This window comes from Agelaius phoeniceus, chromosome 10, assembly GCF_051311805.1.
Source record: "Agelaius phoeniceus isolate bAgePho1 chromosome 10, bAgePho1.hap1, whole genome shotgun sequence".
In the NCBI taxonomy this organism is placed as follows: Eukaryota; Metazoa; Chordata; class Aves; order Passeriformes; family Icteridae; genus Agelaius; species Agelaius phoeniceus.
This window is the reverse complement of record NC_135274.1, coordinates 5,466,632-5,484,188: the sequence shown is the minus strand read 5'-3', so window position 1 is coordinate 5,484,188 and position 17,557 is coordinate 5,466,632. Positions and strand designations below refer to the sequence as shown.

Sequence of the window (17,557 nt, the reverse complement as noted above, 5' to 3'; positions counted from 1 at the left end):
AGAATGTTCTTCCAAGAGCAGAACAGAGGAGACAGGAATCAAACACATCCCACCACATCAGGCTATGGAGAGACTGAATACTTCCAACCCTTCTGTGCTTCTGCAAGTCATTAGCACTTAGAGCTTTTCACTGATTTTTGCACTGCTGGCCTCAAAGGAGTGAAAACATCAGCCAAGACAAGAATATTGTTCCCCTCTGTGATGCAGGTTGTAACTGAATTTGTATTTGAGTCAACAGGGACGTGTACTCAGCAGCATGTTACAAATTCCCAAAGTAAGAAAAAGAAATGATGCAGAATTTGACAGGAAATAATCCTAAAAGCCTACTGAAACTGTAACTGCAGTGTTCTCATGAAGTAATCAGAGCTTCCACAGGAAAAAAATGTTGATTAGGACAGGAAAATTACTCCTCAGAAGGAGAAAAATCTTCAATTTCAGTGCTACACCAACAGCTCCTGGCTGTTATTGCACACCCCTCCATGTTAGCACCAGATACATGGTCTAATATTTCAAAATGAAAATGTTTCAAATACTTAAATAGAAACTTTGTTAGTCAAAAATCTTACACTTAGAGGAAAAATAAGTTAGTCTGAAGTACTTTATGAACTAAAACTACTGTAGAGCTTTAAAAAAACTTTTAAAAAATTAATAAAAATTTTATAAACAATTTTAAACAATACATAGAGCCAAAATTCTAGAGAATACATAAAAAGTCATGTGACATGGCTAAAAGAACAGCCAAGACAGAGAATGTGCATCTATTTGTAAGTGAACATGGAACAAAAAAAGAAGTTTGACCATCTCTTCAGCAACACTGAGAAAAAAGAAACTTTTCAGTTTTTCTGAAACAATGATCTTGCCTGCAGAATTTTAACTCAGTCTTCTTTGATTTGGGATGAGCATCACAGGAGGAATATTAATACCAGAGATTTTAATTATCACCATTCTGGAAATACAAGTTGAAAATGTTAACAAATTATCTATGGGGCTTTTTTTGCCTGGATTTTGGAGCATTTTTTATACAAAACCAGCACCACAAAAGATACCTGCTAAACTTCAAATCATCTGCAATTGTATAAAAAATGTGGCTCAAACCACCAAAAGAAACCATCAACTATATGATAAATTTTAAATTAAAGGCAAAAAAGAAAAGTTGTTTTCTGGGATGATGTGGCTCAGAAAGAAGCTTTTTCCTAAGGAATCTTTAGATTTCTCTCAGTGCTTTCTGTAGCAGCTTTTAAAAAATTTCATCTTAGACACACCAAAAGGAAGAAAATACAAAATATCTTTCCAGTCTCAGAAATGTACAAAGCAGTTCCCATAACCACAATGGGCTGGAGCCATATATGAAGCTCTAGAGACAGGAGACAGCTAAAAAGCAAGTGCTCTTGGGAAGATGGGAAATATGGAAAATAAGAGGCAGAAGGAAGGAAGTAGGTTAAGCACAAAAATAATGAGGGGGAGGTCATGGCCAGGATGAGGCTGCTCCCCTGGCCTGGAAGGGAACTAATCTGTGTTCCTCAAATAAAACACCTTTTACAGTGCTGTGTGTGATCACTGTAGCTAAACTGAGGAATGTGAAAATGCAGGATTTATCTTCTAGGAAGTTGGACTTTAGAAATCTTCTGTAAAATAAAATTCCTGATTAAGTGAATCAGTGCTGTGGGGGAGGCAGGGAAAAAGTCACCTCTTCACTTGCACAGATAAATTTCCATACATAGTGTCATAAGGACAGACCAAAGAAAGATGACTGTCATGAGAGAAGATGGTATCATTTCTGTTTAAGAAAGACTAGGTAAGAGCATGGCATTGCTACTGAAGTAATCCACTGAAGAAACTGAAAAAAACCAAATATATTTGTTGGCCAAAGGATGCAAGTGCTGCCAAATTTACATTTTGATTTTCTTTATATTTCTGTTAACACAGCAATGCTGTATTGGGGAGTAAAGTGCATTTTTAAAAAGTTAATTAAAAAAAAAAAAAAGAAGCTTTAACAGGTATAATCCCATGTCAACAGTTTATTTTCAGTGCAAATAAAATACAGTTCTTGTTTTAGTACAGAGAATACACCTCAATTAGGCTGGTCTGGTTTTGGAATACCCACTCCCATGTGAATTCTCTGGTGAGCAGCTGCAAGCAGCACTGGGGACAGGGCAGCAGGCTGGGAACAGCTGAGCCTACAAACAGCAGCTTCCTGTGCTGGGCCTGGGCTGGCAGCAGCAGCAGAGCCCTGATGGGCACCCCCTGTGCCCCTGTGCCCCTGCACTCAGCAGAAAGCCCTGGGGATGAGCTCTGCATGCCACACATCCATGGCAAAGCTGCAGGAAATATTCATTCATGTACAAAGGAGTTAACCTTCCCACAAGGGTTTGGTATTTAAAACTTCTAGAGCCTGATCATCTATCAAGTGGTTTTAGGAAGGCTTTGCTGCTCTTCTGTGAATTAAACTTTTATTATTTTTTTCTTAAGGGGGATAGATTTTCAGAATTATTAGTGCAATTTATCATTTTTCACTAGCAGGTACTTTGTTCAGGCTGACTGGAACTAGAATTAGGACAAAACATCTGGTGAGCAGATCACATCACCTGAAGCAGCTGGGTGACCATTCCCAGCCCTGTAGATGTCCAGCCCACAGTAACTGCAATCCAAGAGCCATGGACAGCAACAAACTGAAAAATTAATTATCTCCTCACCCCTAAGCTCGAGTTCCTCCTGTGCAAGGACTGCAAGGAGTAGATACATCAGGAAAAACATTCTGATATACTCTTCATGTCTATTAAATGCAACATTAATTTCTAAGGTTTTTAATATGTCCCTTTATGTCAAAATAAATTCTAATTTAAATTCCCCACACTGTTCCCTTTCATATACCAGTAATGAACTATGCTTGTTAGTTATTTGTGATAATTGCTGTTGCTAAGTATTTCTCAGAAAAATTGCCTCATACCTATTCCTTACTTGCAAAATAAGTTGAAGTAAATTTACTTACCAAGTAAATTATTCCATCTTACAAAATTTTAAAAAGAACTTCTTCAAATACCAACATTCTGTTGGAACAAGTCATTAATTTGGTAACTAAATATTGTGCAATAGGTTAAAAACAACTTGTGGAATAGCCAGTAAGTCACTTCTGTGAAATAAATCCCCATGACTCAAACCTTCCTTAAATTTCAGTGAATTACTGTGATTTGCTACACTTGTGGAAGGGCTGATAGCTGAGATGACAGAGTTGTGCAGGAAATAATGCAGTTCAACCACTGCAGATGAATTGCCAGTATTTCTAGCCAAGCTTACTGGGAACAGACATCTTTGTGGTGAAACTGCAGATTGAAACACCCACACTAAGTGCTCTCAGGGACAAAGCCTGGATAATCCTTGAAGAATTCTGTGATGCAGGGAACAGAAAATGGCAGGGGAGAGCATCAGGCAGCGTGTGCAAGCCTGGGAGCGAGCAGCACGGGTGTTCCAGCCAGGAAGGGGTGGCTGCATCCCTCCAAACATGCCTGGCACAGTGCACCTGCTATTTACAGCTCCAGTTTTATGTGACCACAGGAATTCTAAATCAATACAAGCACAAAAATTCCTGATGGCATTTTTAGGAAAGGCCTGTTTAAAATTGCTGGCAAATGCAATCTGTACTACAGAAATGACACCTCCAACATGCTCATGTAGGTGACTGGAATGAGCTTTTCTTCCTCCATTCCTTTAGGAGCAAGGGATATTCCTGACAAACTAGTAGTGTGAAACATAGAACCTACCTTTGCCCAAAGAATAATTGCAGAGTAATTAAATGTAATTAAAAAGCTGCCTAGTTGAATTTAGCTTTTTACATTTGTAATTGTAACACCACGTGCTCACTCGTAAGGCTCTGGAGAACAAGGGACTTTCCAAAAGGAGAATGGCAATCAAGAGTAATCCATATTCATCAATATTATCAATATTCCTAAGGGCTACATTTAGCAAAGCAGCCAAAAGAATAATGCTTTTGTATGGTTAAACAGAAAAAAACTTTTACAGTCATTTTAAGTAGGCAAGTCCCTGCTAGGGAAGCAACAAGGAATTGTTGCTTGAAGATTTAAGGGCATAAAGCAACATCTGCAGGGAAAATGCATCTTATTATCCAATACATCAGCTGACCTAAAATAAGCAAGTTTCTGTATCCTTAAGAAGGGCTGGTCTAGCCTTTAAAAAAAAATCAAAACCAAACGACAAAACCCTACTCTTTCCTCTCAGTGTATCAGCTGGTCAAATTAAAACCACTATTTCTGCCTATGAATTATGCATGGGTAAGAGGAACAGAAGGCAGACAAAGAAAAGCAGATTCTTCTTGACCAGGCACAAACAGCAAGCAGTAACACCCAGCACTCTATCAAGCTACAGACTCAGTAAATCCTTAGAAAACAGAGATATCTTGCCAACAATTGGAAGTACCTAAGCTATACAGAAATAAGCTTTAGAGCTGTCCAGATTGTATTTCCCATGTGCAACTGTACCTTGTTCTCTAATAATTGCAATTCAAATGGGAGAATTTTGTCTGCAAGTTTTTAAATGTGTGGTTACTCCTTTCTAGACTCAGTTGTAGTAAAAACACCAAGACAAATTTGGCCTGCACTTTTCATGTTTTAAGACAAAACAACTTCTAATATTTTTTTTTAATTTTAAGATAACTGCAGTCTCAAAATAATATTTAGTAATGTGCAGTCTTCTGTTAAAATGCTTAAACCCAGAAATGAAATAATTTTGGTTTAGACATTACAGTCAAGACCTGGAAGAGGTGTGAGAATGAACAGTGAAATATATACTCTGTAAACCAGCTATTGAAAGAAAAAGAAGAAATAAGATAGGTAACACTCATTTCACCTGGATGTAAAGGCTCATTTTTGTAACAACAGCAGGGCTACCTAGGGAGTCTCTGGAGAAGCTGGGAATGTGATTTACAGAAATGCAGCTTCAGGAGCACTAATGCACACAGACTAATCTGGGCTGCTCTAGTCCAGGGAGTAAAGCACCTGCCAAAATCACTTTTTGCTTCTTATTTTTTCTTTTAAAGCAAACACTTTCAATTTAATTGTGCATGGATTTTACAGCTTAACAACACAACCTGCAAAGTCTTTTTCAAGACTGCATAATTTTGACACATAAAAAAAAGGAGCAACCAAGTATTAAGGTGATAAAATGTGCCACTGGGACCATTGCAGATGTTTATATAAAAATTATATATACAAATGTAACAGTTCTATATATTTCGTGCATATATATATACACATATATATGCATATATATATATATACACACACATATATATGCATATATATATACACATATATATATACACATATATATATTTACAACAAGGTTTTAATGCTTGTAGGACACAGGAAGTTCTGAAACTTCAGTGATGATTACTCTAACATACTGTTAGTTCCTAGGGAATGATGAAACATTTAGCATCTCTAAAAAAAAAAAAAGACCCACTAAACATGAATCCTTTCCAATCCACACAATGTGCATTTCCTCAAGGATGTTAAAAGCTGCCAGAAAAAAATGTTGATTATTTTCAAGATCAGTTCCTTATGTCACATATGGAATCCTACATCAGTAGGATTTTTGCTGGCTTTGGGAAAACAGGGGAATTCAGTTTAATTCAGCACCCCAGGAGCTCTGGGTAAGTCAGGCTGGAAGAAATCTCCAACCAAAGTCTCTTGGTCAATCAGCTGCTCAAAGCTATGAAGTCAGAGCAGGTTATTCAGGGATTTATCCAGGTTCAGCCTGAAAACCTCAAGGACAGAGCACAAGCCCTAGAATTCAGCAAAGCTCTCCTACTCTTACTGCCCTAGTAAGAGAACAGGTGAAAAAAAAGACCCTGAACATGAGATCATCTCTGCAGTGAAAATGGCCTTTTAAATGTATTTTCCACTGGAAAACAGAGACAAAAGGAGACAAACTATTTTCTTTTTTAGAACTTTCAGCTTTACTATAATATTTACTTTTATAATGGCTACATATCTAGAACACCAGTGAGTCTGAACTCATTTGAACTTCTGAGGATTCCCATTAAGCTTTTACTTAAGTGAGAAATTACATATGAATACCATCTCTACAACAATTTGTGCTACATATCTCCAAATATTAAAAAATGGTGAAAATTTCCTTTTCAAAGGAGAATGTTTTACTCTGTCAAACAGCTTGGGACAAGTGCCTCCCACAGAAGGCTGGATGGAGGGGTGGAATATCAGCTCTTCACTGAATCCCAAGATGACACTGAGACTTTTTTTAGTCTTTGAAGGTTGTGATTATTTTTAAAGCCAGTAGGAACCTCAATCTCTGATGAAAAATAGATCTCAAGGAGCACCAGGCTTTGTGTTAAGGTCTTTCTATCCAAATTCTGAGGACTGTAAATATGTATCAGAGCTACTCCTTCCTTAAATCTTAACACAGAGAAAAAATGAAGCTGAACATGGCTATCCTGGAGAGGAGAGAAGGAAGTCAGCTATAAAGAGAAATTCAAGTCTAAAAGTATTGTATAATTATTTAGACTTGATTTCCCCAGCATATAACAATATGCTGCTAATAATAGGATCCTGAGCTCCATTTTTTCATCTATTAATTTTACCCTTTGAGAACTAGAATAGTTACAGTAATTACAGCAGTATTACAGCTACTAATTTATAAGGTTATTATGACACTCTTTAGAGGATTTTTTTTAAGTGATGAAGTTCAAAATATAAAGATTTTAATACAATAGCTACAGCATTTTCATGCTCTCCATCATTCTAAATAAACAGGCAGAGAAAAAGACCTCTTGTACATGTGGTAGAAAATACCCATCTGCCAGCACACACAGAAAGCTGGGTTTGTTTTTTACTAAAAGGTATTTTTCTTCTCAATATTAAGCAGCTGAGGTAACACATTCCTTAGCTTTTCTGAATGAAAATTTGAAGTTTACCCTCCAAGATCTTGGTGACTTGGAAGAAGCACCTGTTGCAGTCCTGTTATAGTTAATGTTCAGCTTTTCAGGCTCATATTTATATATGGTGAGCTCCCTTTAAAAACTAATTTTGGTGAGCAAAAAGTTTCAGACAAAATTCCTATAAATGGTCAAAACCTGATGAACATCACCTTCTGTCTTCAATGACAATTTAAGTAAAGTATTTGCAGTTCTTGTCTACACCAGCAAATTAAACTGCAATGACAGAACTGCTTCTCTAAGTGGCTGTAGTTACATCTGGAATAGCTCTCACTACATAAATCCAGTGGGGCAAAATCAATGCATACACAATATGAAAAATATTAAGAAAATATAGTCTATATTTTAAAATATAATTATATTAACAATATAATAAAAATAAAATTAATAACTAGCTGATGCATTGAACTGGACAGCTTGTGTAATGTATCAAAATAATGTTTTGCAGAACTAGAAATATCAGAAACTTCCACTGAGTTAATAATTACAAGTAGTAATCAAGAATTGTCAAACCTTGTCTGTGAAACTTTTTATAAGACAAAATATATTCCAAGTAGTTTTAGATTTCTCCTTTATAGCTAGACTTGTCATACTTACAGGTGTGCTTCTTTGAAGCTAAGACACTTAACAGTCCTAATACTTTTGAATTAAAAAGAAAATCTCTCCCTAAAAACCTTCCCATTATAAATGAATATATAAAAATTTCATGACACTTACTTTACCTGCAAGACACATTTATACTTTCAACAGCAAAAATCAAAATGTCTTCCCCAAAAAGTGTTTTGTTTTCAACAAAAAGTCTTATCTGTGAGTAGCAAAACTAAGTGGCAATTTGTATTTTCAGTGTGAGATAAGGATCAGTCCCTTGGCAAGTTCTGGCACTGAAGTTTGTAAATCAGCTTTGAGTCCATGCTTGCATGCTTTACCTACTCAGCTATTTCCTGCAGAAGCATACACAGGTACCCTGGTCATATTCCCAGCTGAAATGAACCAGAGCTAACCTTAGAGCTGAGGAGCCACTTCAGATACTTTGGTTTTAGAGCTGTAAAATGACAAAACTTAAAAAGAAGAAAAACAAAAATCCACATAGCTTCAGAGGGACTACTAAAGAAGATAATGAATTTTAATCAGGTGGTAGAGATAGCTTTTCCTGGGTGCAGTGAGAATGATGGCATCCCTCCCTCACTGAACAGCACCACACTGGGCAATCACCAACCACAGGAACTTTACCAAGGGCAAGTGCTGGGTTCTGCACTGGGACTGGGCCCCCCTGGCTGTGTGCAGGACTGGAGACAGCTGTGGCAAGTCCTGATGGATGGATGGCAAGCTGAACATGAGTCAGAGGTGTCCTGGCAGCCACAGGCCAGGGGAGCCAGGCAAGGGGGGACTGGATTGTCCTGCTCTGCTCTGACCTGGGGTGGCCTCACCCCCAGTGCTGGGGCAGGGTGGGGCAGCACAAGGTAAGAGATGAAGTTTCAGAGTTCAAAGGAGGCCATGAGGATTGTGAAAGGTCTGGAGGGGAAACATCTTCCTTGTGGGGATTAGCTGAGGTCATTTGATTTGTTCAGCCTGGAAGAGACTGAGGAGACCTCACTACAGTCTGCAACCTCCTTGTGAGGGGAAGGGGAGGAGCAGACACTGATTTCTTCACTCTCATGACCTGTGACAGCAGCCAGGGGAACAGCTAGAGCTGAGTCAGGACAGGTTTATGTTGGATGCCAGGAAAGGTTTTCACCCAGAGGATGGCTGAGCACTGAACAGTCCCCAGGAAGTGATCACAGCACCAAGCCTGACACAGTTCAACAAGGGTTTGGACAATTCTCTTGGGCAAATGCTGTCAATCTTGGGGATGACCAGGACTAAAAGTTGGACTCCATCATTCCTGGGGGTCTCTTCCAACTCAGCACATTCTATGATTCACTCCATGTTCATCTTTGGAGCAAACATAGAGCATGTTCCTAACTCTACTCACTCAGCTGGAGTCTCTACAAGCCCTGACAGAGAACACAAAATGTAAGAGATATCAGGGGTACTGTTACCACACAGATTAGCACAGACACACTCTTGGCACATTCTGCACTGCCCATTGTGTCCACGTGTGTCACTCAGCCAGAAAACCCCAGTGGCTGATCCAGTGACTCAGGGTGCCCAAAATTATTCCCAAAATGCCCAGTGTGACTTGCCAAGTTCCACCACACCTCATTCTCATCCCCACACTCACACTGTCACCAGCTTTTCTCAATCCTTACACAAGCTGTTGTTAGTTTTTTCATATTGACACAGCCTCCACACTTGCCTCACATTTCCTATTCTTATTTCCAGCCACCTTTCACACAGATTTATTCAGGATTCTTGTTTATCCCTTTTTCCTGGTCTGTTATACAATCCCATTTCAGCAAATTCCCAGTTTCAATTTTGACTGTGTCTTCCTAAAAAGGCAATGTATCACAAGTAGGATCAGCTTTTTCATGAGGAAGTTCATGCCAGGCAGTTATGAAAGACATGGGAATAAAAGTCACTGAATTTTAGGGAAAACAGCAGGCTGTCTCCTCATGTCCCAGGGTCTGGCTGTCCCTAGCAACATGTAATCTCCAATATGAGATTATGGTACCATTCACGTGGTAAAACTTGATGCCAAGTGTCTCACTACTAAATCTAGAATAGCACTCAGAGCTAAATGTAAAAATAGCAGGAAATAATTTAAGGATGTACAACAGAAGTGATAGAAAGAAAATATCCAATGTTTTACAAGGTTTATGCTTACCTAGATGCACAAAAGCTTTTAGTGCAGTAACTGGAGGATATAAAAAGATAAAAGTTAAATAAATAAAGAGTTTTGTTTAACTCATGGAAGTGGCATCAAGAAGCCTGCAAGGTGAAGTTTCTAAGGACTGACATGGATTATTTTCATCAAGGAACTGTGTTTTTATATTTTCTGAAGACTTCCACCACTTATTCTGAAAGAACTTCATTTAATCTGTGCTCTCTGAGGAAACAGTATGTCAGAAAAAGAGAGTCCAGTAAAAATCTAATCAATGAAGTGTCCAATTCTGAGTATTCATGCATATAAGACTTTGTCAGAGATGAGTTGCTAATATAACTGGCTTAAGGCTAATTGCAGATAATTTTTTTTGTTGAGAACTTTTGCTATGGCAGATACTGGTGAGTAGATACCCAGAGGCCACCATCCTCAGTGGCACCCAGCCTGCCTCCTTTCCAACAACCACACTTGTGCTGAGAAAGGAAGACTGGTCACACCTTAACATCAGCATTCAAATGTCTCTGTAATTTAGGATTTTATCATTACTATCAATGTGATCTGCTTACATGGTGTTTTTCTTCCTCCACAATCATGAGTAGGGCTGAATGACAAAGCTCTCACTGCAGGGGGGTCCTGAGCCCTACACAGATTATTGTGCACAATTATTTTTAATTCCATGTGAAGTCACAACCAATGGAAATTAAGCTCTCATCCCTCAAGTTTTTATAACTAACAATCTGTAAAAAATACTTTTGCCTAGTTCAGCATTTATTTGCCCCTTGCAATCAGCAGACACACAAAAGGAGGCAGAGGCAAGAAATCTTAACAATGCAGAGAAGTTCTTATGGAAGCATCCTGTATTTCAGCACCATTGAGATCTGGCTGGCCTGGTTTCTCTGAGGCTTCTCATTATTCCTCCAAGCTTAACAGAATAGATGGGTTACAAATATTAGTATAAAATTTGCCCTTGGGCTCAATATAAGTGACTGTAAAACTTTCAGCTTCAGGACAATTTTAAGGGATGAAAATATTTCAAAGCTGCATCTGAAATAATCTCTTTCTTGCACAGCATCTCTTCATTCTTGTCTCATGAAAAGCCTTCACAGAAGTGTGCAGTGTAACTTTTTTATAGCACAATGCTGTGATTCATGTCTTGTGATCTCCTTTACCCATTCCTAGAGAATTCTATGTATTTCCTATTATTTTTCAGGATTTTCAAAACACTGGTTCTAGGTAAGAATCAGAACTCTCTAAGACATAGTATGCTGTACACTACTCACAAAATCAACTAGAGTTTTTAGGCATATCAGGTGCAGTCTTCAATATCCTCTAATTCTCCTGGAATTGTTTTAGGAAGCAGAGTAAAAGCCTGAAGCTATCACCTTATCACTATTTTTTAATGGTGGTTCCTGTAAACCACCTCAACGTTGTGGTTCAACCCCAAATTTTTGTTCAATCCAGAACACTTCACAAATAGAAAGCTGATGGAAGTCAATACAGCAGAGTATTTCTCAACTCTCAGAAGGATTTTTACTTCTAACACATAGAGAAGTGGCTATTTCAATGAAGCCTACCTATAATAAAGTTTCCTATGCAGAGAAAACCAATGCACTTTAGTCCTGAAAGTCATTATCAGGAATAACACCGAGTTACCAGGTGACATCTGAACATTTTTCAGTAACCTCAAGCAAGAAATGGGATTCTTCCAATGTAATGTAGGTGATATTCACCACCCTAACAAGCAGCAGCAACTGAGATTAGCTACAAGCTCAGGAAAGGGTAGAAGTATTCCCACCCCAAGTCCCTGGTGCTGCTTAACTCTGAACAAAGTGTAGAGAAAAATGCTAGGGAAATATATCTTGTGTGATACCTTCCACTTAGGAAGAAAGAGATTGTGTACAGTATTTGTGACTTTTAATCTCACAAAGATAAACACATTTCCTAATGAGAGGAGAAAAGTGCATGAGACTATAAAGAGCCCACCATGCACAAAAAATCAAAGGAGCAGCAGCAGGATTACTGGCATAACAGGAGCAGCAGAACAGCAGGGCTCCTGCATCACAGACTGTGCAAGTGATCTCGTTTGTGAAGGCAAAAACCTCTCACAGGTCCACTCTTAACACAAATTCCTAAACATTTCTTGTGCCTAATGCACATGAAAAGCACTTGGTGTGCCTCAACTGATTTAGCTGCAACACCTCTCTGCCCCAGCCCCAGCTCAGTTTTGGCAACAGACTGATGAAGATCAGAGACCTGCAACACCAGCTGGCAAACAAAAAACCCACCAACAAAGAGGTGAGCTGGTCCAATACCAGCATTCCAAAACAGAGCATCTTTTCAAGTGCAAAAATTCAAGGACTTGCCTTCTCTAGATTGATCTGGTTGGTGCCACTATCAGCCAGGTCTCATTTCATCCTGAGCTTCTGTTCTGAGTAAAAACCTTCCAATGCAAACTTTCATGCAGGGATGCACCTAGGCTAAAGATGTTTCAAATATACCTGAAATCCCAAGAGTCTAAAGAAGCAATCCCCACAAAAAACTCCAGAAGGTTTAAAAAATAGGTCTCCTAACAAGAAACATGGTATTGACATATATGCACTTCTGGAATTTACTGAGTTTTCTCTCTTTGTTGAGACAAGGGGAAAAAAAAGAAAAACCTCATATAAGGGTAATAAAGTTGGAAACAGAAGGGTTGGGGTTTAATTCTTTAAAATTACCCAATGTAGAGTTCAATTATACTCCAAGAAAAGGAAACAGTTTTAGAAGTTACTTGCTTCAAGGCTAAGAGCTGGATAACAATGCATGTTTAAAAGTGAGGGAACAAGCTGAAGATGTAGCTCTGCTCCTCAGGTTCCTTTTACCCATGGAACTCATGTCTAAATTAAGTTCAGGATTTGCTATTTGAGGGAAAGAAAACTCTGAAGAGATCCTTCACTTTCAGGCAGAAAGTGCAGAGAAAACAAACCATACAATAGATTCACAGCTTAAGGGGCTTCATGGTACATTATTTGTTCAAAAAGACTGAGAAACAGAAGAGAAGGAAGGAATAAATCCCTCAGTTATTTCAGGATGAATAGAGGTGGAAACACTTCTGCAGAACCTGTGAGCAGATGAAAACTCTGTTTACCACAACTGCTGTGACTTCTGCAGGCACAAACACAGGGGTTATTTGTAGGTGATAGTGTTAAAAATTAGATGTCGTTACAAACTGCACATTTCAAATCCAGGCAGAATGCACTAAGATCTTGATTGCCTTTAATTCTTTGAATTAGGCTAAGAGAAATCTTTTGTCAAGTCTACCACACTGGCTGAAAGATTGCTTATATCACCCTATTTTAGAGACAGAAAATAGAAGAACATATCTCCAAAGTATTTCAAAAAGCATGGGTTACAGCATCCTTCAGAGAGCTGGGTGGAGCCATCCTCCCCAAAAGAACTACTTAAGGCAGGTAACTCTGAAATCTGGGAATACAGAGCTCATCTACACTTCAGAATGAAACATTACAGTCTTCCCAAGAACTCATTTCGACTGGATTCTGTGAGAAGAAGGAGAAGGGAACTGAGAAATCCAAAATCTATTTGTAGCCTCCCAGCCCACGATGTTAGGCTGGGAATAATTAAGGAATCATGTGTTTATTAATGACCTACCCAAAATATTCCCAGGGATACATCAGCACAGACACACTACCCAGAATGTCACTGCCACCAGTAAAAATCAGCAATAGCATTAATTTCTCATATAAATAAAGGGACATGAATGTTGTACTGTTTTTAGTTATTCACTAGATATTTTCAGCATTATTAAAAGCCATCCATGTGTATATTCTTACAGAAACATTCCCAGCTTTAACATCATTGCAACAGTTTAGACAAAAAATCTGAGATCATTTTATTGGAAATGCCTTTCAGAGGAACAGATTGTTGTCATGAAAATAAAATGTTGCTACACTATAGCCTGTTTTCCATGTCTTATTTTTAAAATAACATTTTTTAACATCACTAAAGTTCCTACCTATGTACTTAAGTAAGTGCACTAAACTTATGCACTCATTGTAATGTAAGTGCACTCATTACCATCATCAAGATGGTGAAATGACAGAAATTGAGAGAGGTAAAAGCAGCTGGTGCAAAATCAGGACCACAGCAGCTCTACCTCAAGAGAAAAGCCAGGCAGTACCCAGGCTGTGAGGAAGCAATGACACTCAAAGCTATTTCCTCTACCTACAAGTTCTTCCAAGATAACTCACTTGAATTACTTAAAGATGGTTCCCCAAGAAAATAAGAATTTAATCCTATTTATTTCTTTAGGGTATTAAAAAGGAGCCTGACAAATCTGCACGTTCTGCTAACAAAGTGCCCAAACTCCCCCTCCTGTGCCCTGGAAAGCTGTGGTGGTACAAACAACCAAAGCAGCATTAGGCAGTGAAAAACTGGCCAGCAAAAAGGGACTTGGAGACTGAAGAAATGAGACTCAGAACCTCTGGCACAAGCCATGAAGAGCCCTGGAGGGTGTCCTGTTCACCTTCACCTTGAGGAATCAAAGGGAAGTGGATACAGTTGTGTATCTCATGCAGGCCATGTACTCACTGGTTAAACTACTGGGAAAATGCAGAGCCTATTCCAGACAGCTGAAAGAACTGCAGGAAAACCTTAAGAATTCATCTTATGTCATTGACCACTTCCATTGTTTTTCCAATACTCTTCAGAAGGTAAGTCTAGAATTGTTGCTTCAGGACACTTTTAAGGAAACCATTTCAATAAACAATAGGAATAAATATGAGTTTGCTCTAGTGCAAATAAGAGCACCTGCAGTAAGTGTGGAATTCTGTCTTTTTCATACCAGCAAAGCTTATCCCAGTAACTTTAATGCACTCTACAGAATTGCTTTAAAAGCATTCCTTACCATTAGAATCTTCAAGTCTGTTTTTTAAAATATGTTCCTTGTTGTTGAAAGATCATTCTGAACAACATATTGATATATTATCCCTGTGAGTGCTGATCTTTTTAATTAATACATCTGACTGTAAACTGATAGTTAGGTTTGACTTTTCTAATTCTGTGTGATAACTTGAAGAACACCTTAACATGTGAAGTGAAACTCTGGACCTAAAGGACACTGTAGAACTCCTTCAACTTCACAGCACCAATATTATCCAGAATAGCTGTATGATGTGTGAAAGGAGGAAATAAAAATAATTTCCCAGCATTGTATTTGATCTGAACAATGTACATAAAATCCCTTTGACATAGTGGCACCAAAAATTTAATTTACAGATCTCTAACTCCATGGCAATGGCATGAGCAGCTCCACAACAGCTGTACTCAGCAAAGTATCACAGGTCACAGTTGTAACCATGTAAAAGCAGAACCCACATGGAGAAGCCAAAAGCTGAAGATCAATACCCCAAAGCCATAAGGCACTAAACTCCAAATAAAAAGTGAAAGCTTGTATTTTCTACCAAGAAAATGATGTTACCCATCAGCTCTTTCAAACAACTCTTCTGACCATATTTAAAACCAGTCCTAGAGACTAAAGCCAAATCAAACCTGTATACTTGCAGAGACATCCTCCCAACAATCAGGGTTTGGGTATTATTTTGCTGCAGTGTGGAGGATGTTTTTGCTGTTGTTCTTTGAGTTTAGGTTGGAGTTTGGTGGTTTTTTGCTCATCTGACAGTAGAAAAAAGGAAAAATCTCCCCTGCTCAATTTTATCCAAAGATGGTAAAGTTTTCAAACCACTTTCAACTTATATGAATAGTGAAGTGTATCGTGGTTAGATGATACAAGCAGAAGCAAATGAATTCTTTATAGAATTACGTGCAAACTAAAAATTGAATATTGAGATGTATAAACTAAGAAACTCTAGGACAATTCTATCTGAGGTCTACTCACAATCAAATGTTAACATACAGAAGGGTAACAGAAGAAAATGTAGTGCAAGTTCTGCTCTCTATAATCTAAATTAAATGCTTTTCTCCTCCTACTTTACACAGAACACTGCAAGAACACAGAAGTGCAGGGATTTTTATAACCTTGACAACTCTGCATGGAGGCAATCCCTATTTCCTCCACATGGTTAGTAGTACATACCTGCAGGAGGGTACAGAATATGTTTAGGGCAGAAAGATTTCCTTGTAAAGCATCAAGCAGAACAGTCCTAAATCTGTTTGAGGCCTTCCAGAGTAACAGGTGTAAAGTATATAACCTAGAAATTTGTTTGCCAGGTCCTGCAAAGCACACACCTACCATAATGTCTATGGACACATGCTGTTAAAATGTCACCACTGAAATAATGCTGAAGCTCAATGTCTTTGCAAAGTAGTGATGTTTAAGAGTAACAGGCTTGTAAAAAAAGAGGAGACCTTAAGAGTCAAATGAAACAGGGAGAGCTCTACTTCATAAAATATGGAATGCAGGTCCAAGTTGGAAGCATTTATGAAAAAAAAAAAAATTCCTCAATTTGGGAAAGCACTGAACAAGCTCACACACCTAGAACTGAAAGCCCACGTTTTTATTCCCTACCTTCTTTGCAGATTATCTGCAAATCTACAGCCCTCAGTCTCATAACAGCCTTTTAATATATTCTTATTAAATTATGTACTTTGGACATCTCTGCAAAAAAGGAATAGCTCTCAGAAGCTACTGTTACTGCTCATTAGGATTGCAGAAAGAGAAGGAGAAAGACTCAAGAAGGCCAGTGGAGAGGCACCAGAATTTAGTGCACATAGATGTTGGACAGAAACTTTAACCATAGCTAGGATTATTTGCCTGTGCTACAAATGATGTGATTAAAATGTACCTGTTTTCTCTACTTAAATACTCTCTTCCTCTTAAGGAATGAGAAATAACCACATTGCCTCTGAAGAAATCAGAATGAAAGGTATGTCCCAGAAAAGAGTGGAATCCTCTGCATGAAGATGCATGTTCTGAAATAACAGCAGCCACAAAGATTAAGCTTTGGAGAAAGAGAAATGTATTCCTGACCCAGAAACAGCTGTTTCTACCTAATTAGGAGCAGTAAAATGTCCTTCTATCCACCTCCATTGTTTAGAGCTCAAGTGGAGAATAAACAGTGTAATGCCCTTGTGAACTGCAGCCTCTCTGTATATAAGGTACCTATAGCAGCAGCCAAACAAAATCTTGTTTGGAGCATTAAGAAAAAAATTGTAGACAAGCTGATACTTCTGTATTGTGAGCATCTAATTAAAAAAAAAATCAAAGTTTTCCCCCTCTTGAAATACCCCAATCAGTACTTTTGGTACACATACCTCGAAGAATTCTCTCCTCATGGCAACGTAGAAAGTCCCAGATTCTAACAGTGCCGTCGTCAGAGCATGTAGCAAATTTATTATCCGTGGGTGAGAAACTGTTACATGAAGACACACAGCAGGGGAAAGAAGTCAGCATTTAACAGATTATCTATGCTTCTCAGACAGGGCAAAATTATACTGTAATGTGTTATACACTGAAGGAGGCATTTGAACATAGGCACTTCTAAGTGAATATAGTGCCTGCCAAACGGCACTTCAGCACAAGACATGAATTCAGCATAGGATTACTATTGCATTGCAGTCCCCTGTCAAATGAGGAAAAAATCTGGCATTTGTTCTTAGCACCCTCCTATCTGTGACTGCACACAGGAGTGCCTTCTCTGCAGGATGAGAAGCAACATCAATATGGTTTGGTAACTGTCAGCCTAGATTTTAATGTTTGGGAATACCACAAGAAAGTGACACTGCATAGAAGCACAGGAGAACAGTTCTTAGGAAAAAAACTCCTCTTCAGCCACAGGTACTTTGCAGCAGAGAAGCAAAACATAAGGGAAAGC

The 17,557-nt window shown here is 38.4% G+C and overlaps 1 protein-coding gene across 3 annotated transcripts in view; it reads right to left on the bottom strand.

Annotated features, from left to right (window-relative positions):
* Positions 1-17,557, bottom strand: part of WDR33 (WD repeat domain 33) — a 72,636-nt gene that overhangs the window by 29,171 nt on the left and 25,908 nt on the right. For 2 of the 3 annotated variants that reach the window (XM_077183666.1, XM_077183665.1), the window contains exon 7: positions 16,998-17,095. In XM_077183666.1, coding sequence (XP_077039781.1) covers positions 16,998-17,095 — 98 coding nt within the window. Of the gene's footprint in view, positions 1-243; positions 10,651-16,997; positions 17,096-17,557 lie in introns of those variants that run through there. The other variant, XM_077183664.1, reaches the window with a different exon arrangement.